Source organism: Gopherus flavomarginatus, chromosome 2 (genome assembly GCF_025201925.1).
Source record: "Gopherus flavomarginatus isolate rGopFla2 chromosome 2, rGopFla2.mat.asm, whole genome shotgun sequence".
NCBI classification, from domain to species: Eukaryota; Metazoa; Chordata; order Testudines; family Testudinidae; genus Gopherus; species Gopherus flavomarginatus.
In genome coordinates this window covers 240,458,174-240,480,492 of record NC_066618.1, presented here as the reverse complement: position 1 = coordinate 240,480,492, position 22,319 = coordinate 240,458,174, and the positions used below count along the sequence as shown (strand labels likewise).

Genomic DNA, 22,319 nt, shown 5'->3' with positions numbered 1-22,319 from the left:
TCATATTCACCCACTCAAAATCCAGCTCCTTATTAGAATGCTATCCACAATATAGAAGTGGGGTCGCACTTCAGAGCATATTGCACAACAATGAAGCTTCGGGTCAGAGAGTGCAATGTCCCAGCTTCTTCAGAAGAGTACAGTAGTCACAGCGATGTGTCACTTGGGGTGATACGAGGCACATCATGTCATATACAGGCAGTCAAAACCCAGCCGTTTATTCAAACTCCGTATACAGAATGGAAGTCTGGCCAGGATGTCACAACTCATAGCATATCACACAAGAATGAAGCTTCAGATCAGTGATTGGCATGTCCCTGCTCCTTCAGAACAGTGTAGTCATCACAAGGACTTGTAATTTGGGGTAACCTGAGGACATGTTTTGTCACCAACAGCCGGTCAAAACCCAGCTTCTTATTTGATTATTCAATTAATAAATAAGTTAACAAATTAGAAATTTACATTTGTATCACATTCAATCACTTTCATTTGATGACATTTCTAAAGATTTCATCTTACGTGGATGTATTTTTCAATAACTTTGGTTTTTGAATAAGAAACTGGGAAAACATAACCAGTTTCAGCCTCATCTCATATTCTCATGTTTCACATAGGCCAGAGGAGACTGGAGGTAGCTACCTATTCCTTCACAGCTTTTACTCTTTGCTTTGTGAGAAGATGCAAAGTCCACCACACTGTGGCAGTGCCAAGAGATGAAAGTCTGGCTTGGAAAAACACTTGTGAGTTTCTTTGTTTGCTAATTTGGGACTTGAGCCTACTCCATTGGAGTCAAGGAGAGTTTGGGCATTGACTCCTGCAATGGAAAGTGCTTGAATCTTACACATAAATTGGCCTTCCCTCACTTAGCATAACTACATAAAAATGGAAATATTTTAACTTTTTTAATAGTATCTTCTAAAAATATATCCTTTCCTTACAAATTGATGTGCTAGCTCCTATTTTAACACTCCCACTCCCAGTGCTCATTTGTCTCCATGGTCCTATGTTTCAATTTAGTAGCCCTACCACCAACTGGCAAATTTCTTACAACAGAAAATCCTCTCTCTCTGGATTGGCTGTGTTTACTGGTTCTGGTGAGTGAGCAAGGGAAGAGTAAAGTTGTGTTATTCTTCTTTCTGAAAGAGATGCAAGGAAATCAACCACAATGAAAGAAACACTGAATGGTCATGTGAGAGCCATCCTTATAAAGCAAAATAAAGTGACAATGATTTTCTGCCTGCAAAAAAGTACATTACAAAGGATTCAAAGAAGAAAGCGAATTTCTTTCTTAAAGAAAAAAAGGCATGTGGCACAGCTTAACATTTTACTTATCAAGCATCACTGATGCGCTAAAAGCATCTATTAAAATGATCAGGTGAATAAACGGAACTGAGCAGTTATAATAAAGTTCCAAGAGCAACTTTTTTTTCAGAATGCAGGAACTACGTTCTGATACTCAACACATTTTCCTGCAATGTGACAATCAATGATGGCCAAAGCCAAGGTGTAGACAATGGGCTGGCGAGAACTTGAATTTCATAAAGAAACACATCAAATATTCTGAAGATCACAAGAAGGTAACTCTGTGTAAATTAGCAACTCTTGTAATACTTCCCCATCCTAAAATGACTGACCAGATCCTACCCATAAACATAAGTATTACATTTCAGCTTCAGCCAAAAGTGCCAACATTCGGAGGAAGGATTAATATCTAGTTAAGCTGCCCTGCTTGAGAAACATTGTGATGCATTATACAGCAACTTTTCCAAATGCAAAATGTACCAATGTTTTTTATGTTACAGAGCATACTCACTGGTTAATATTATTATAAGGGGCAAATCCTGCCTCCCTCCTTCCATCCATAGAGGGACCTGTATTCTGCTGCACAGATAGGAGCAGGATGCCTGATGACCCACACCCATGGATGGTATGGAAGCTAACTCCATGGGGCTTCTTGCATTAGATCTAGTAAGCTAGAGACAGGAGAGTAAATGCTCATATACCTGGATCCACCAGCCATAGGTACTGCAAGGCCTGTATCATCCTCAGGGCTGAAGTAGTAACCATAAAGCCCAGGCAAGAGTATGTGGATATTTTTAACCAGGGCCATCACAGAACCCCTTCTATGGCACAGCTTGGTTAGTCAGACTGTGTGCTAGAGGCAGGATTTGCCCAAGATGTTCAAACTTTCTCTCTGAGTGCCCTGGAGATTTATATTTATTGACAGTATTAATTAAATGTTAAATTTTAACACTGTCATTCTATATTGGTAAGGCATGGAAGAAAAATGTGCCTGAAAATTATACACCGGATCTCTGTGACATCCACCTTATACTGGGCATAGCAGCAAAGAGGCTTAAGGGAGCCGGTCAGAGCTCCCTATTTCCTTTCCTGGCCATGAGTACAGATTAAAGCATCCAGAGGGCTGCTTTAAAATATGCCTGATGGCTATGGTCCCCTAGGGATCATACGCCAGCTGAGGATTGTTGGAGCACATTGTATTCTGGCCACACACTGTACGGGGAGACTTTGGCAAAACAGTAAAGTGCCTGAAACCACCATGGCTTATTGTTAAAGACAGCCTAGTCAGCAAGCTGTTAAAAGCAAGTCTCAGCTTGACCAAGGGAGGAGGGGAGGGGGATTTAGGGTGCCACTGAAAGGGGAGCTTGACCCCACATCCTTACTGATAAGAATTGTGTTAAAATTTGCTGATACATGCGTTTTCAAAGAATAGGATATGCTGAAGAAATGTCTATTGAGGTTTCAAGGCTGCAAGTTCTGGAAAAACCCACACCTGGTTAACCAATAATCAGAAGGAACTTCTTGCTTGAAACTGCTTGCTTAACAAGGTTTCTTTAATTACTAATGTATAAATAAGGGGAAAAAGCTTGAGACAGGCGGGACTCGTTTCGGGACTGGTCTCTCCCTCTGGATGCATCTTCTGTTCCCCAGCAGCAGACGGACTGCCGCTGTATCACTCAAAAGCCACACTCGGCTTTGGTAATTATCAAGGGTTGGGGGTGTTTTATTAACTTGTTGCCGACGTACATAAGTGCTTGAGACTAAGTAAAGTTTAGCTTTAAGTGAAAGCACTCTTGTGTTGTCCTGTTTGTGCCAGCCATCTATTGGTCAGACGGCCGTATCTCCCCTGATTTATTTCCTGACACCTCCTTGCACAGAGTAAAGTTACCAAGAGCTTTGGGTTGAAAGAACCTCGGGTAACAACACCTGACACACCTCCTGCACTAGGCATTGAGAGGATGGAGAGATGGAAGACAGACATCCTCAGCAAGAGACTTGAAGAAGGTTTCTGCTCTCTTTGCACTGCCTGATTGGTACAAAGACAATTGAGTGGGGCATGAATCTGGTCCCTTATCTTAACTGCCATCAAATTATTTAAGCAAATATTTTGGAAATGCCAATATTCTTCTATCAAATCTTTGTGTAGATGGATAAATAGTTATATTAATCTCCTCACAAAGATCTATGTCAGTGAATGGCTGTGATCATACTTCACAGAAGTTGCCATCTTCATTGTGAACCAATTAACTGTAAGGAAGACATGTTTTCAACAGGAAAACCACTCAACTGTGAATGCTCTTAGGCAAGTTTTGACATATTTTAATTCCAGGAGTAAATGCAGGTGTTGGGGGTGGGGCAGAGGTGGTTGTTTTTCTATTTTAATTCAATTCACTGTTTGTTTCCTGTAAACAAATGTAATCTGGAGTTGTAGATAAAGATAGGCAAAGTCAGTGAACCTTATATCTAATGTTCTGGTTCACTGCTAAGTGGCATGCCCCACTTGGACAGTAAAGTGTGGGAATAGCCATACTTCTCACCTGTAAGTGGAAATGCATCCTCCTATTCCCTTCAGAATCCTCCCGACAAAACCCTAGAAACCAGACTTTGTGCTTAGGGCATGAATTTCATCCCTAGAGTAGCTCAAGGCAAAAAACATCCATTGACGGCAAATCTGTACCTCACTATCCCAGCTCACACCATATAGTGTATCAGTTTACTTCATATCCCACATTATACCCTACTTCACCGGCTACTGAAACTGGGCCAGCAAAGTCTCTCTTGGTTTGTTAGTGTATTAACAGATATGATTATGGCAACATCAGCCTGCTGGTTAAATGTGCCCCTTTTGGGATTTCTGAAAAAGGATAAGAAACAAAACCCAACAATAAAAAGCTCACTGAGAACTTACAGGCCTACAAAATTGCAACATTGTAGACACAGAGATCTATTTTCCCATTAACATTCTGGTGACTTTCTTGTGGGGAAAAGAGGCTAGATGAGGTAATAAGAGGGAGGCACCGTTAATGAAAGTTACCCTTAAAACTTTCCAATGCATCAACTTAAGTAGACACTGCAATAATTACAAGTTTATTATGCTGTTATAGTAGGACAACTGTCATTTCATCAGGGAGCTAACTGTCAAATGACATACTATTCAGAGTGATATATAGAGAAACAAATTGATATAATGAAAATCCCATTGCCAACTAGCCAAACAAGTCTCATTTCAGGGCCACGATGGCAGAAGAAATTATTTAATGGCTTTAATAGCAGCCAGGAAGAGCAATTTTTTTTAATATACAGAAAAACAGAATAACTTATACCGCAGTTTAACCAGCAGGGAATGCAATATTCTCATTTCCTAGAATTGACTGCATGCTGATTGGGTAATTGAGTTATTTCAGATGCTGTAAACCCACAACTCAAGACTGAACTTGAGAGGTTTCATAAATTGCGATAAAAGCATAAAGGAAAACAGAAAAATGTTTCCCCTGCAATAAATCAAATCTTGTTAAAAATAAACACAGAGAAGGAAAATATGGAAAAAATGTATCGGATTAATATGAACGTGCTTTTGTTTTTAAAGTATTTTGCATTTTATCAGATAAACAGGATAAGAGGCAATGCAGAAAAATGCTGCTAAGGCTACATACATAAGCACACATCTTGGGATTCTCTTCTCAAACATTACTCAGGCTGTTATTCATGGCTGAGATTCCTTGAAGTTTCTTAAGGAATTTGGATACTCACATCCCATTAAAAATAATGGTAAATGGGCATCAAAATCCCGAAGCAGCTTGGAAAGTCTCAGCTTGTGTGTATAGTTCATGGCAGCTGGGCATGCTGTTTATGTAGAGTCAAGATCTGCCTTTCAATGCTCATGTGTGGCACAGAGGTCCCATAATAGGTGCTTCCTGAATGCACCCAAGGGTAGAAATGGGCATGCAGCATTCATTCTCTACATAGGCATTAAACAAACTGTGCGGACATATATGCCTGCAGCCACAACACAGCTAATATGGTGGTACTGGCCATAAATCACCACGTTTAGTTGTGTGTTAAATTCTGAACTAAAGTATTTAAAATATAAATATATCTAAGCTGAGCTACTAAGCAGGCCCACATAATACCCAAGCACTATTTTAAGAGACTCACAACAGCACGGAGCTACATCCTTTTTAATTCTGCATAGTTTTGGTACATGAAGAACAGATTCCTCTCGGAGATTCCTTTCAAAGATTACTAAGAAATGGTTAAGGTTTCTTTTATAAATGTCACATATTCACAGGGTCTGAAGGGTCTGAATCAAAACTTTGGACACAAATACCTTTGGCCTTTGGGAAACTCTGTCTGGACCTGCACTTATTTTAATGGTGCTACACCTATTACTCTTCCCAATAGAATAATTTTAAATGACTTGGTGAGTCAGTGGTTAGAATGATTTCACTACTAGACTTTATGACAAGATGTAATATAATGATATATGGTGCCATATTATTTCATGCAGCCCTACAACATAAAAATGCCATCTCTGTTAGATGTAAAGTCAAAGGTAGCAAAACAAAACACTTGCAAGAAAGTCTTCATATGCGAGATTAAAAAAATAAAACCAACAGAATCCAAGAATCTCATTCTCCCTTTGCAGTAAATAACTGTTTCTCATCAGGCTTTAGCAGAAGATGCACAAAACTGTGAAAGAACATGAGATTTCCCAGAACAGCTCATCAGATCCTCAGCCATGAAACTATACAATTGGGAAAAATACAAACTTGGCTCTACAGGAAAACAGCTGCTTAAATTAGAGATTTATAAAACATCAAGATGTGATTATTTTAATTGTTTCCTGACTGCTGTGTTTGCTACACAGAGCTAACAATCACACACTCTTTGCTCTCCCCATAAAATGGACCATTTATACAACTGTAGTCTCCTGAGGCCCAATTATGACCTCACATACACTGGTGTAAATTTTGTGTAATTCCAACAAAGTGAATGAAGCTGCAAAGTGTAAAATTGATGGAAAATGAGAACAGAACCAAGCCCAAATATCCTGAATCATTTTCTACCATTAATTCTACACTTAACCTGAAGAGTGGACAGTGCTGCAGATACCAATACAGTGATGTTATGACTTCAGCTTTCTCAGTGTCTCTGTCTCTTTTTCTACTCACTCCCTGGATTGTTTTCTTCACTCGCAGCGAGTGGTGTGCATATAGTATGCTTACCTACAGCAAGCCCCCTCCATTTCAACCAGTAGGGGCCTCATACAATGCCCACTGAAGTTAGTGGGAATATAGCTATTGACTTCAATGAGGGCTTACTCAGGCCCTTGGCGTATATATAAATCAGAGGTTATATTTAAACACATTTGTTTTACATTTACAAAGCAGCTGTATAGTCTTCTTACATTTAAAAAAAAAACCCAAAACAGTTTGCTCTTTTTGCATAGATTCCCAATATAAGCATATAAGAAATACAGGCATGGACTAATTAAAATGAGCTGCATGAAGTCTTGCCGTGACAATGAGCTAAGTTAAATGCAGAATGGCAGATCTAATAACCAATGGCCAAGTTCAGTGGAGAATATTGTTAGAAAATGCATGCATCAAAAGCTATGTTGTTTGCAACATGGCAGGATACAGACATTAGTTGAAATGGACTGGATCATGCAATTATTTGGAAAGAAGCTGCTGAGGAGAATAAAAAAGTGTGGATACCTGTGTGGATCATAGCTTCCTCCATCTTTATTTCCTGATATAGGAAAATACAAGAGTAACTTTTGTTAGTGTTTAGAACTTGTAAAAACCATTCACAATGTAGTTTCCATGCACAGCATCTAATCCTAAAAAGAAATGTATTGTGTTAAATATAGACAGAGCTGCAGTCCAACAAAAGTTTCCTGAAAGATGTGTTCAAAGAATTGAAAAAATCCCACAAAAATCAGATTAGAAAATAAATTAAAAGAATTTTCATGGAAAAAGGAGAGAAGAATAAACAAGCAATGGCATAAAATATGAAGAGAATATTCCTGTAAACGCACACTTTAAAGTCACCCAAAATGAAGTGCAACAAATTCCAGATAAGTGATGTATAAATATCACAATTTTTTTTAAAATTCAAGAATATTTGTAAAGGACTGCTCATATCTTGCTCTCCTTAAAAACAGAGGGGACATCTGTTCATTAAAAGTCTGCAACATTCATTCTCGGTTGCAATGTAGAGTTTGCAGTTCATCACTCCTTGGTGAGGATGCTATTGGGAAGCAAAGACTAACAAAATTAATCCTGTAGGCGAGAATGGAAACAAAGTCCTACAAAACTATCTAGAGTGTAATTATGCAGCATTAGAATGTTCTTCTATTATTTTTTAGTGTAATGGTTTGGTCACCTTCCTGCCCAATACTTTGTAATGTCCATGTACAGTAACCCTACATATCTGCAGTGAAACATATCTGCAATGGACTAATAATGCTGTATGCACAATTAACCGCAAGGTTTTCAGAGCGACAGAGAGAGAGAAAGAGAGAGGTAATTGATCCACTTAGTAATTGAGAAAACAAAAGACACCCTAATAAAAACATACATGAATAGTGCCATCTTTCAGATTTTTTCTTTTTCACCTGTTTCAAGTCCCTTAGGTCGTGGATTGCACTGCTTGTAACCTTGACAACTTCTCAATTCCATTAGCTGTATATGTAATTGATTCAAAATGCCTCTTTCCACTGTGTGTACTGTATTTGTCAGCTGGACATCAGAAAAAAAGAAATATTTGTTAACAAGAGTGCAAACATACAGAATATTAGTGCTGAAGAGTTTGTAACATAGAAATGGGTTTACCTGATAGGGATCAGTGTTCATATCAAAATATTCCAAGAATCCGGTTGCAAATTCACAGAAGAGAAAATTGTGTGTCTCATTAATTGTTCGCAAACACCAGTAGGTGTTGTTGTTTGAACTTGTGCAAGCACAGAAAGACCCCACTATAATTGGGAGAAAATGATTAGCTTTAGATATAAAATAATAAACATTGCTTTTCTGTTAGTAAAACTTTTATTGATTTTAATTGTTTTACTTTATTTTTCTGATAAGTTCTTTAGTTTTAAAAATAAACCATTAAATTCTATTCAGAAATACAAATATTTCCTAAGTTATTTAAATACAAAAACATATATGAAAACTCATATGCGTTTTAAATAACAGGAGACATGAAATCCTGTGGATAACAGGCAAAATTCTGCCCCGACTGACACATGATGTAAATCTGACTTCTCTGGGGTGAACAGGATGTAAGCCTTAAAGAAAAAAGTTCTTGTCCTCAGTTGCTCATGCAGAATGAAATTCAATGGAGCTGCTTAGTATACAAGTCAGGGTAAAATTTGCACCCATGTTCTAAAAGTAACCTTAATCTCATTGAACATATAGGATGCATGTGTCACAGACAATTCCACCCACTTGGTGCTATTCTGCACTCCTCTAGAAGCTAGTGAGAGCTATCTGTATGTTGTCAGTGCTGTTGCTTGAGCTCCATTTGTTAGGGAGTATACATGATGAGAGGGAGAGGTAATGCGGCAGGCAGGACAGAAGGAGGTACGTTATGGAGACCGAAGAGAGGGGAGGAAATTGAAATGTGAAGATGAGTTTGGATTGTACGTAGAAGCTGGCAGGGGATGTTGCAGTGTGGCATTGGAGGAAGGGATTTGGAAGTTGCTGGGGGCCACTATGAAGCAAGAGAAGCAGAGTAACAGAGCGGGAGGGCAGAAAGGAAAGAGGCAGGGCTAGCAAGCAGGACTGAAGTGGCACTAGTAGGAAGAATGAAGGCCTGGAGGAGCAGTGATGAAGGTGATGCGCACCATCGTGGAAACTCCCAGGAGGACGCTGGTAAGCACCATCAAAAGGTTTTCAGCATCACTGACACACAACCCTCTGAGGTGAGTGGAACCAGCACACAAATATGATGGTTTACCAGAATGAGAGGTTTAAATCATATTATATTTAACAGCATAAACTACTAACCTAAAATATTATATATGTGAAATGTCTGATTTAAGGTTACAATGATACTCTTAATGTTTATCTTTTCCTGATTTCAGAGCATTTAAAATCAAAACCTTAAAATTAGCATTAACTAACTTTTGTATTCAGTTTCCCTGCTTTTTTTATTTGTTTGATGAAAAGCGAAGAAAAACATCAATCAACTACTTTGGGTAAAAACCAGAAGTCCTTACTCAATTTATGCTAAATTCTTACCCCATCAAAACTATCAGTGCAGTTTTGTATTACAAATGTGCAAAATATCACTACAAATGTAAAACCCAATTTTCATATTTCCACAGTTTGCAATATGTGTCTTTAGCAAACTGGTCTGAAGACTAAGGGCAGAACCTCAGCTGTTAATGAAACTATGACAATTTCTACCAGCTATATATCTGTCCCTAGATCTCAGTGAGATCTAGTCACCTGACAATTTTCAACTTCTACAGAACAGCTATTCCTAAGTTATATATGTGCAAAAACACCTAAAAATTGTGGAAAAGAATGAACAAACAATCCCCTTTGTTCTGTAATCAAACCTTGAAACTTTCAGCCTCAAGCAGAGTTTATCAGACAGTTACTCACAACTGAAAAACAAGGGTTTATAATGGAAATCCTGTAGATACCTTAAATATAATGTTTGCTATAGTACTAGCCCAGATAAAAATTAAGTGGACTATCAATAAATTCTTTTGCTTCAAGTCAGGAGATGATCCCTAAGAGCTGGGGGAAAAATCCTCCTTCCTCCTGCCAAATTTTGGCATAACATTAACTATTGTGAAGATTATGATAGTTCAGGGGTCAGCAACCTTTCAGAAGTGCTGTGCCGAGTCTTCATTTATTCACTCTAATTTAAGGTCTCGTGTGCCATTGTGGAAGTACAGAAAGAACTGACAGGGATTTGTAGGGGATCTTAATGCATGACAGTCTTTCTTAGCAAGAGTTAGGCTAACTGTAACCCCAATAACGCGAGATTTGTAGAAGCAAGCATTGTGTGAGGTTAGTGGAAAAGAACTGTGTGAGAAGTTGTTTTTCGACCTTGTGTAGATAATACGAAACGTAGACTGGAGTCTCTTAAGTGAGAAAAACAAGATATCAGGATGACCTATGTATAAACAAAATGCAGCTGTTGCTTATTATTGTCTGTAACAAAAGTATAAATGCTGCTGTAATTGTTTACCTGTTGAGAGACCTGTCTAGGAAGGGGAAACCCTATGTCCTAGTGCACTCTCTCCCTGCTGTAGCTGCTAAACAGAATAAAGTATCTGACTTTGCTGCACCCAAACAAAAAGTGAGAACTGAGTTTTTCTCCATCAATTTGGGGGCTTGTCCGGGATGGCAACGCCTACTGAGACACAGGCAGCTGCTATGGATCATTCCCCTTCGAACCCCATGGCACCACAAGAGAGGTATGAGACCTTTTGAAATCTCTGCTGGGGTATTGGAGGAGGACTGTCCCTGGGGCCTTCTGTCCCTGTTGGGCTTAGCCATCTGAACTTATTGACCATGCAGCAAGATCAGATGCAGAGTGGTATTGGGGAACGGTTTTGCCACCCCCAACAAGGTTAGGTTGAAGCAGTACTGGGGAACTGCTTGGTTGGCCAACAAGGTTAATGCATAGGGAAATGCATTAGGTAATGCATAGGGAAATGCATTAGGTATGCATCGGTGCTGAGGGGTTTTTACCTTCTTAAGAGGGGTTGTTATACCGCCTCATGGTATTGGGTCAGGACGTAAGGTACAGATGCACCATGGTATATGGAAATAAAGGCCTCGGTGTGTGTGTTTGTGTGTGTGTGTGTGTACACCAGTGCGAGTGACTGTTACCGGAAGATGCCCAGAGTACCCTGCGAAGTGAAAGCTCGTGACCAAGACTACTCTAACGCAAGCCCGGTAACTAGTGGATCTTTAGGAGATCCGACCCACGGTGGGCTGACTCGCCTGGCATCGTCCGGCGAGGAAGCTACCTGGGTCTAGGAGTGTGTGAACCCATCTTCCCTCCCCCTTTCCTTTCCGTGTGGGCTACTGATAGTCTGATCATCTCACTGGACGCAATCAGAGTAAGTGGTGCCGTCTCCCCGAGACTAGCCGACGCTCTTTGCTGAAGGGAGATGTAGGAGGGTCATGGCCATCCTTGTTAGCCTCTCCTGTGTGAGTACCCTGTAGGGAGAGATCCTTAGTTTATGTGCTGCTAGCGCGGACAGGGGATCCTCCCTGTGTGTGTGAGTGGAAAATGGGTGGGAGACAGTCTAAACATTCCACTTCATCCCCTAAGGGTACCCCAGCATATTTCATGTACTTACATTATGGTCCAACAACCTGCAGGTATTTAGACAATTGGAATCTTTACATGCGTGAAAATCCATCTAAACAATGCCCACTAGAAAGTACCTTCTATCTAGATAAGATCATACATCCAGAGGAGCTTTTAATCACAAAAAAGCCTCTGATACAGTGTGAGCAATTTGTCTTTTGAGGAAAGGAATGGGTTAATTTGAAATTCAGCTTGGCCCAGAGATAAAGAGAAAGTTGCTCTGCATTCAAGGCCAAGAATCAACGCCGACTATGCTAAGTACAAAGAAAAACTGCTTTCGGCCCCAGCTGGCTGTGAAAAAAGTATAGACAGACGCAAACCAAAGGCAGTACAGAACTGAGATTACAGCTGCAAAGCTTAACTGTCCAGTGAGATCCAACAGTGTGCCTTTGCGACCTTGGAGCTAGTGTGGCTTGGTGACACTGGAGAAGCCACAGGCAGCCAACTTGGACTGGAATCTCTGAAAGAGACACCGCAGGAGATCCCAAGGTGTAAAAGAACACCCTTCCCAAGAGTGAAAGCATGTTGGAAATTGTGGACAAGCTGTATACAGGATAATCTCCCGTCCACCTCTCCCCCTTCTCTGAACATTATACACAGACGTGGCCAGTCTGGACATGTGTGAGTATGAAAGTGGCTTAGGGCTTGGGACATTAATGTTTTCCTGAATGATGTGGGAGCGTTCCCAACACTCTCTGTTGTTGTTTTATTATTTTATTAATGAAGCTTTAAAATTCAGTTATATGGTGTGTCTTCTTTATCTTCCCCCAACGATCCTGTAGTGTCAGCCTGATCACTTGACACGAGGGATAGATTGGTAACAGAAATTTGTCACAGTGTGGTGAGCAATTGAGAATGGGGGAGCCCTGCAGAATTTACACCATCTATTTGTTTTATCCTTGTTATTTTATGTTTGCTTTGCTTGGTACTGTTGGTGTTATATGTTGAGGATTGCATGATTAAAAGTGTGCCCACTCTCAGCCACAGGAAGTCTGAGAACTGGAGAGGGGTTTAGCATTCCTCTCTCCACCCTGGTTGATGGGGGAAGGTGGCAGGTGGATCTACCCCCAGTCGTAGCAGGACTGGGCAATAGAGTCAGTTCTTTCTGTTCTTCCACACCAGTAATACATGGTAATGTTTTTAGAAGGTCTCTTTCGATAAGTCTATAATATATAACTAAACTCTTGTTGTATGTGAAGTAAATAAGGTTCTTAAAATGTTTAAGAAGCTTCATTTAAAATTAAATTAAAATGCAGAGCCCCCCGGACTGGTGGTCAGGACCCGGGTAGGTGAGTGCCCCTGAAAATCAGCTTGCGTGATGCCTTCGGCACGCTTGCCATAGGTTGCCTACCCCTGTGACAGTTTTTGGGTCTCCCCTTATTCACAAAGATATGATACCAGATTTTATGGTTTTGTCTCGTTGAGTCTGATAATTATTATGTTCTCAATAAACTTAACACTAAATTCAGCTAATTAAATTCTGTCCTGATAGACTCCTCATGTAACTCCTATTCAGATCAAGAGGGTTGCATGGGTGTAAATGACAGCAAAATGGGAGCCACTGTATTCATCCTCACTCTACTGCACTTTAACAAAGTGAGAAGTCATTTACCAGGATTTAACAAGCAGTATTATATGGGTAGGTGGGAAAATAAATGTGCATATACACAGGAAAGAATGGAATTTTTTTTTTCTTTTCAGGATCACAGAACAGCATAATTAGAAGTCCTCTGAAATATATAGACATCCTGATTTACAAGAAGAGGAACAAAAACAAATAGATGGTAATAAATAAGCACAGGAACATCTTAATTGAGGCCTCTAGGTATTTATAGTGCAGTGTAAATAAATAATAACTACAAGTGCAGCTCTTCATTAATTTCTTTACATGGCAATTACCACTTTGTGTGCATTTTGTGTCAGGAGCGTGAGCGCCTGCTTTCCAAAATAATGCCCTCGTTGACTGTCCTATCTGGAAATTATCACATGAGACAAGAGGATGAACCTCATTAAAGTCTGCAGGTGGAGATAAGGAATACTCACAGTTCCAGAGCGGTGCTGTCTGCCAGTGGTTATTATCATGGGTAAAACACGTAAGTCCAGGAAGGCTGCATTCATCTCCTTTCTTCTGGCGCCTCTTTCCTTTTCTCTCCTTCTTTCTCCTGCGGTTCTCTTTGAATAGCTGAAGTTTGCTGTCCACTTCCTGTGCTGCTTCTCTGTTCAGAGGGGAAGCAATTTGTAGTTCACATAGACTAATTTCTAATCGTTTGACAAGGGCTTTAACAATTATGTTTATTTAAGTTTTTAAAAGGCTGAATGCTCAAAACTATGTACCAGAGAGGGAGCCTAAAATAAGGGTGGTCTCTCTCTCCCTCTCTCCCCCTCGCCCATCTCTTAACATTGTGAGAAGATGCACTCATCACAAGTAAATCGGACAGATGTTGTATCAAGTACAGGAAGTAAAGGTAACAGGACCCAACTAAAGGTCATCAGGTCAGTCAGTCCCAGAATGATTCATTTCAACGGGATTTGTGCCATTGTTTTTAATTTCCCAGTGCTCGTCCTGAGCTTCAGAATGTCCAAGTTGGGCAGCTAGTCAAAAGTTGTCACCTTCTGGTACTCACCAGACAACAGCCATTTTGGACTGTGGCTCATCACTGATATTTCACAGTTACTAAAAAGGAAAATAAAACAAGTGCCCAGCTGACAGCAAAGGGAAAAAATGACACTTACTTGAATGGATGAAGGTGGCTCTTCAGTTTCTCTCGGGCCTTCACCCCTTTCTCTTTGTTGTAATAGCTACAGATAATATCAAAAACGTCAGCTTTTCATGACTGGATAAAACTTAATTCATTTTCTTCAGTCAAAGCAAAATAGGAGTACACCATCTGTTTTATGTTCTGCACTTAAAACAGATACCATTATTGTTTTAGTTGAACATACAGTCTGTTTTATTTCACTAGCAGGAATGACTTGTATGAGCACATACTATATCAAAATGATTAATAGAGATGGGTCGAAATATATAACCAGAATCCAAACACACCTAATGCTAAAATACAGATCTGGATCTTAATTCATTCATGCTGGCTCCTACCTGTAGGTTGAGTTAAAGCAAAACCCTGGATTCAAATTTTGAGGAATTTAGGCTCTGGATCCAAACTGTGCAGCTTGAATCCATATCTGGATATTAAGCTTACAGTAGCCAATGTTAAAGCTTTCCCACTGTATAAAAGCTCATGAGTTCATAAAGTAAATCAGTGAGAAAAACAGTGCTGCAGGTAAATTTTTCTTACCTCTGTTTGCTACAATCACATTCATCAGGTTTTCTTCTTTTTAGGTGTCCTCTCACTTCCCTTAAATTCTTAATTTTATCCTGCAGAGCTTCAATCTGCAAAGCACATTTATATGCAGAGTTACACTGTGACGACATCAGAGTTTAGAATCTTTATTAAGAATAGATTTTGAAATCCTTCTAACCTCCTTATCAATGTAGGCCTTGTGGTCCTTCCAGGCTCTGGATGATTGGTATAGTTCCCTCTCACAGTGAATGGTGTCATTTGGAAGAATAAAACACCTACAGATGCAAATATATTGGGAACCATTTAGCAGAACAGTAGAGAGAGATCAATAACTTTCCTTGTGCCCATCTGCCACTTTCCCTTCTTCCAACGTCTCTTCCTGTCCTCTCCTCCCCATAAAGTTTTCCAGTTGTAGTCCGCCCTCTGGTAAGTAATAAAATAGACCAGGAGCGGCCAAACTTACTGACCCTCTGAGCAGCAGACTACAGTCTTTGGAAGTTTAAGAGCAGGGCGCACCTTGGAGCTTCTCCCTGGAGGCAGGGTAGTGGGGCTAGGGGCTAAAGCCCCGAGCCCTAGCAGGAGCCTCCTGTGGGGCTGAAGTCTCTAGACCCCCACTCCCTGATGGGCAGAAACCCTGCGCTCCCTCTCCCCCAGTCTGGTAGGTGAGGAATGGGAGGGATTCTCGAGGAGGGGGCAGTTTGTGAGTGGACTTTAACTATAAAAGAGCCACATGTGGCTCAGGTGCCGTGATTTGGCTGCCCCTGATTTAGACTCAACAATAGCAGCCAGGGATGTGTGTTGGTTTAGTAGTCCCAAATAATTGCCTCCATCTGTTTTCTCTCCAGCATGGAGAAAATTCCTCCTTGGCACAGGCTCTGTGCCTGCTATGTTAAGACGCAATAACATTAACATGTTGCGGGTTCTCAGTCCAGTCAGAAACAAAACCAAAGTATAAAACTCCATCAAATTTAACAAGAATTGCCATTGCTTGTACAGACACCAGGTGCAGAGAGGTAGGTTTTTTTCCTCATGATCTTGGCATATTACCACGAATCCCCATCTCTGAGCACACAATCGGTAAGAATGGGACTTGATTGTCCAAAGCAATGAGTTAATGACTCATCAATTTGCTGTGTGACAGAAGAAAGTTCAAGTGGTAAATAATGTGAACAGTTTCATGCAAAAGCATCTGTAACCATGAACAAAATAAATGGAGTACAGACAGCTATTCAGAATGACGGTTCTAGCAAGAGAAAACAACAGTGAGACAGACTTAGCTGAGAATATCCAGTGTTGCTGTAACTGTGTTGGTCCCAGGATGTTAGAGAAAGACAATGTGGGTGAGGTAATATCCTTTATTGGACCAACTTCTGTTGGTGACTGAGACTAGCTCTCGAGCTACACAGAGACTTCTTCAGGTGTTCAACAAAAGTTGGTCCAATAAAAGATTTCCCCTCCCCCACCTTGTCTCTTTAACTGAGAATACACTGAGAGAGAAACATCTGCATACTGTTTTCCCAAAGTTTCCCTTACTGACGTTCTCACACAACTTCCATAACTGTGCATTTCTGAGACTCTGTGGACACACCCTTCACCTGCCCTGCTTCAATTTGACTCCCTTACGTCTCTGTTCCAGAAGAAAATGGAAGGTCATGGACCCATAGGAGTTAGAGATGAAAAAGGTGTACAGAGTCTCCTATTCCAACCCCTTCATTGCAAGTGAGTTGTTAATTATAGAGCTGGTTGGAAATTTTCTGATAAAACATTCTTTCACTGGAAAGTGTTGATTGGTTTAACCCAAAACTGCATGTGGAAAAGAGTCAGTTCTGATGAATCTCCAGAGTTGAAAAACTTTTGAAAAAATGTTTTGTTTTCTAGTTTGGAAATATTAGTTAATTTATAGTAAAAAGGTTAAAAAATATAGATTGTCAAAATTGAAACGAACCATTATGAAATTATCTAAATGAAATGTTTTGATTGACCTGATCCTTTTATTTGGATTATTGGTTTGCAAATTTTTTTGAGATTTTCACTTTTTGTTCTGGTTTGAGATGGGAAATTTTTTAAAATCTCAAAAACTCTTGCAAGATGTGAGAACTATTTGCAGTCCATCTCTACTCAACTGTACATAGGTTTAATTTGAGTCTCTGGTGCCAAGTCTGTACATTAATACAAACAGCCAGGAAAGTTGGAATCACTAGGCCCAATTCTGCCCTCACTTACAGAGGTACAGTTTATCCCATTGGCTTGACCTGTGTAAGAGCGGGCAAAATTATAAAATCATTCTTTTATTATATTATTGTGTTGTGTTATATAAACTGTAAAATACTGAAAAGCAAAAAGATAGGGATAAAGAAGAAAATGCAAAATATGGGAGAAAATTTACTTTAAGAAAAACGATATAAAGCATTCATACTTGTGTGTCACTCTGACGGAATCAGGTTGGCCAACAGCATTGGTGCCATCAGCTATCATTTCTTCTTCTTCCCCACCACCACCACCATCACCGTCTTCTGAATCCTCCTCATTTTCAGTGTCATGACGCTTACTAATACTTCTGGACTGCGACACTTGTAGTTCCTCCTCCTCCAGGTTTATGTCAAATATTTCACCTTCAAATTCCACAGACAAGGACCGAGTTTGGCGAGTATGAACAAATCGGGGTTTGTATTCTGCATCAGAAGAGGAAAACATATTCATGCTTATAGATATACAAAAACAGGGAACAAATTTCAAAGGGCAAGAAGGATGTACTTGTAACAAGGCACAAACTTGGAGATCACAGATCTATTTCTGGCTTTGCAAAGACTTCCTTGATGATCTTTGGCAAATTAAGGTCCAAATTTGAAGAGGTGGCCTCTTATTTTGGGTGCTGTAATTTTTATGCACTCAACTTTATACATCCAGGGCCTGATTTTCAGACATGTTGAGCAACCAAATCTGCAACTTAAATCAGTGGGAAGTGTGGGAGCTCAGTACCTCTGAGAATCAGGGTGTAGGGGTCCAAAATCACTTGTTTAAGAGATGGCGGCACTTTTTCCTTTCAAAGTTAGATATTAAAATGACAAGATTCAGTTACATAGCCAAGATGGCTTTTCAAGGTATAAGCATATCATGGCTCTCTGATATTTTGCTGCATTGCAGAGCTAGAAATGACAAGATTTTCCCACTCCCATGGGGATCCAGCACTCATTTCTACCCCTGTGAGGGCCTAAGACTCCGGACACAGAAATGTCAAAACTTTAACTATAGAAGTATATAGAAATACAGAAGTTTTTATGAGCTGCTGCAAGTTCTGTACAGGTGGACTCATGGTAACTAAGACACCTGGCTTTAAAGATAGAGATATTAAAAAAAAGTCCCATATAACATGTTAAATACCTTCTAAAACATTGTTAAGGTGTTTTGGTTTGGTTAGTTTTTTATTCCCTGTGGCCGCAGTTTGCCATTCCCAGCCAATGGAAGCTGCGGGAAGTGGTGCCACTTCCCGCAGTTCCCATTGGCTGGGAATGGTGAACTGTGGCCACATGGAGCTGAGGGGCTCCATGCCTGTGAACGCTCCAGGTAAAGAAAATGTCCCAACCTGCCAGCGGCTTACCCTGATGGGCCAGGAGCCAAAGTTTTCAAACCCCTGAAATATAGGGTCAGCTTATGAAAGGGTCAAACAGTTTTTGCTATTTTTACCTATCCATCTTGGGGGGTTGGCTTATAAACGAAAGGCGCTAATGAACGAGTATATACGGTATGTTAAAAGTCCAGTCCTGGTGTGTTATGGGATGAGATGCAATAGGTAAAATATTTCAACACTCAAAATCTGTGTGTGATATGCAACACTCTATGTAAAATGACTATTGTTATTAAAAGTTCTCAGTTAATTTGTAGTATAATAGAGGATGAAATGATTCCTGGAGAGTTCTGAAAAGGTATGGAATGAAAGATATTGCAGATCATATCACAGGCTTTCTGTTAGTTTCTCTGAGACAACTGCACAGAACCTCTCTGCAATAATCTTTTGGAAGCATTGATAGTGAGCCTCATTTAGCATTTTTTTCAAATGACATAATCCTCCTAAACTGTTTCAGTGGATACCTGCTGTCAGCTCTAAAAAAGTGTCCTACTCAGTCAGTGAAGATGTACACCTTTCAGAAGAGAAAACCAGTTACAAAGTCTCTCTGATGTAAAAACCTATTGTTTATAGCGAAGGAATAGGCAAAGATTTGCAGGGTGAACTGAAACAGACACTTACAAAGCTACAAACTCCTCCCACGCTCTTTATTAATCAAATGATTGATATGGAAAATTTGGAAAATATTCCAATCTTATTACTAGGTAGTCTGAAAAACTGAAGCCTGAGCTGCCCTTACACTGTGCCCCACGATCACCAGGCCCTTCAGATTATATGTTGCTTGGATGGAACTCAGAGGGAATTTGAAGAAAGAGTTAGGTTGGGACAGGGGATGAAGAAATGCTCCTTTCTGTAGTGCCAGAGCTTGTTCTACTCACAAATTTCCATACAGATACAGGGAGGCAATAAAGCTCACAGCTCAATGCTTCCACTGGGTCCACTTCATGGCTGTTACTGAGCGGCCAATGGCAGCACAGCGCCTGATGGAAGGGGCACCAGCAGAATAGAAGCAATCTCTGCAGTACAACTCCTAGCTTGGCTGTCTCTATAGAAAGGCTCCTGGTTCTCAGAAATAGGAAACGGCACTGACTTCAAAACTTGTGCAGTTCTGACTCCCTAAATCCCAAGTTCTCCTAACAGAGGATGGTTGAAGGAAACTTCACAAATTGGATCTCAGAGAGATTTTGCCCTGACCTGGCCCCTCTCGGTGTTTTTCTGTGCGAAGATGTGAGGTAGCCTCAGGTCTGAATTGGAAATAATCACATTTCCAGACTCTTGCCAGCTTTGTTTATTAGTGAAAAAAAGAGGAGATAAAGTGAAAAATGAGGCAAAATAATTTTCATGCATAGGAAAACAACCTGTAAGTCGCAGGAAAGGACTGCAACAACTATTGCTATAGAGATAGCCTGGAAAGCCAAGGATTTGTATTGTAACAAATCCATGGGCCTTCTAGGGCTTCACAGCTGTCACTATGGCCAATTGTAACTTTACTTTGAAAGTGGGGACAGAACTTGGATCTTGCTGCTCCAAAAACAGAGCTTTCCAGGAGACGCTCCAGTAGCTGATTGCTTATGACATACAGATGATTCTGATTTTAGCCAGCAAGACTCAATTCTAATGGAGTTCATTAGAGCATAAAATTATTAAACACAAGAAACTATGTTAATGCAACACTTAGGTTGAACAATTAAGAGACCCCAAAGTCAGGAAATGCCTAAGTTATGGCTGAATGCACAACCTTCTGTCCTCTGAAGAATGTTACAGGCTTTAATTATATCATCACAGGCTATACCTGAAATAATAAAATATAGTATCATAATTGTTCTGCAACTTCATATATGAGTGCAGCCTCTTGTCATTTTTGTAAAATTTTTGTATGCTTACATGGAATTTCATGTAAATTCCATAACCCACAATGCTGTCTAGACTCAGTGGAATACAGTCTGTACTTGACTCAGGCTACTTTAACCCAGCTGCTCTTGGCAAGAGTGTGAGAACAGAAAACACACCAATCATGAGAAGTTTAAGCATTTGATGGAAAGTGCCGATCTCAGCGAAGAAACAGAAAATATATTTTTGTTAAGTCCTTTACATGGCTTTTGTAAAGGGAAATCATATCTCACCAATTTATTAGAACTCTATGAGGAGGTCAACAAACATGGAGACAAGGGTGATCCGGTGGAGATAGTGTACTTGGACTTTCAGAAAGTTTTTGAGAAGGTTCATCACCAAAGGCTTTTGAGCAAACTAAGCACTCATAGGATAAGAAGGAACGTCCTTCCATGGATCAGTAACTTGTTAAAAGACAGGAACCAAAGTGTAGGAACAAATGGTCAGTTTTCAGAATGGAGAGAGGAAATAGCAGTGTCCCCTGGGGATCTGCACTGGGAACAGCGTTAAACATTTTCATAAATGATCTGGAAAAAAGGGTGAATAGTGAGGTGGCAAAGTTTGCAAATGATACAAAATGACATAAAATAGTTAAATCCAAAGCTGATTGATAAGAATTACAAATGGATCTCACAAAACTGGGTGACAGGGCAACAAAATGACCGATGGAATTCAGTGCTGGAAAATATAATCCCAACTATACACACAAAATGATGGGTTCTAAATTAACCGTTACCACTCAAGAAAGAGATCTTGGAGTCAGTGAGGATAGTTCTCTGAAAACATCCACTCAATGTGCAGTAGCAGTCCAAAAAGCGTTTGGATGTTAGGAACCATTAGGAAAGGGATAGATAATAAGACAGTAAATATGATAATGCCACCGTATCAATTCATGGTACAGCCACACCTGGAATACTGAAAGCAGTCCTGGTCACTCTGTCTTAAAAAGGATAATATATTAGAATTGGAAAAGGTACAGGGAAGGGCAACAAAATATGATTAAGAGTATGGAACAGCTTCCATATGAGGAGAGATTAAAAAGATGGGGACGATGCAGTTTAGACAAGAGATGACTAAGGGGTGATAGAGGTCTATAAAATCATGAATGGTGTGGAGAAAGTGAATAAGGAAGTGTTATTTATTCCTTCACATATAGAGGTCTATAAAATCATGAATGGTGTGGAGAAAGTTTTATTTATTTCTTCACATAACACAAGAACTAGTGGTCTCCCATTGAAATTAATAGACAGAAGGTTCAAAGCAAACAAAAGCAAGCACTTCTTCACACAACACACAGTCACCCTGTGGAACTTGTTGCCTGCGATGTTGTGAAGGCCAAAACTACAACTAAATTCAAAAAAGAATTAGGTAAGTCCATGGAGGATAGGTCCATCAATGGCTATTAGCAAAGATGGTCAGAGATGCAGCTCCATACTCCGGGTGTTCCTAAGCCTCTGACTGCCAGATGGGACTGGATGACAGGGACCACTTGGTAATTACCATGTCCTGTTCATGTCCTTTGAAGCATCTGGCATTTGTCATTGTTGAAAGACAAGATATGGGGCTGGATGGACAATTGGTCTGACCCAGTATTGTCACTCATATTCTTATATTATTTTACACCTTACATGATTTTTAAAGTAGGTATGTTTTCTCAGTCTTTAACACAGAAAATTAAGCATTGGTATTTTAAACCTTGATGGCAGTTTCCCTTTACATCACACTCCACTAGAGGGCACTAGATTCTAACTCATTAAATTACAAGCAGGCTGTTTCATTGGCACTTGAAAACTTCAGCTGAGTAGGCTTTCACTTTGACAGTAATAAGAATGCTTTAATGTTTGAGACGCAAACAT

At 40.0% G+C, this 22,319-nt stretch overlaps 1 protein-coding gene across 3 annotated transcripts in view; it reads right to left on the bottom strand.

Annotated features, from left to right (window-relative positions):
- SULF1 (sulfatase 1) overlaps positions 1–22,319 on the bottom strand; it is a 176,919-nt gene that overhangs the window by 13,295 nt on the left and 141,305 nt on the right. For 2 of the 3 annotated variants that reach the window (XM_050940671.1, XM_050940670.1), the window contains 7 exons: positions 17,365–17,620; positions 15,127–15,223; positions 14,943–15,037; positions 14,380–14,445; positions 13,690–13,862; positions 8,139–8,281; positions 7,922–8,045 (listed from right to left, as the gene is read on the bottom strand). In XM_050940671.1, coding sequence (XP_050796628.1) covers positions 7,922–8,045; positions 8,139–8,281; positions 13,690–13,862; positions 14,380–14,445; positions 14,943–15,037; positions 15,127–15,223; positions 17,365–17,620 — 954 coding nt within the window. Of the gene's footprint in view, positions 1–7,019; positions 7,054–7,921; positions 8,046–8,138; positions 8,282–13,689; positions 13,863–14,379; positions 14,446–14,942; positions 15,038–15,126; positions 15,224–17,364; positions 17,621–22,319 lie in introns of all 3 variants that reach the window. The other variant, XM_050940672.1, reaches the window with a different exon arrangement.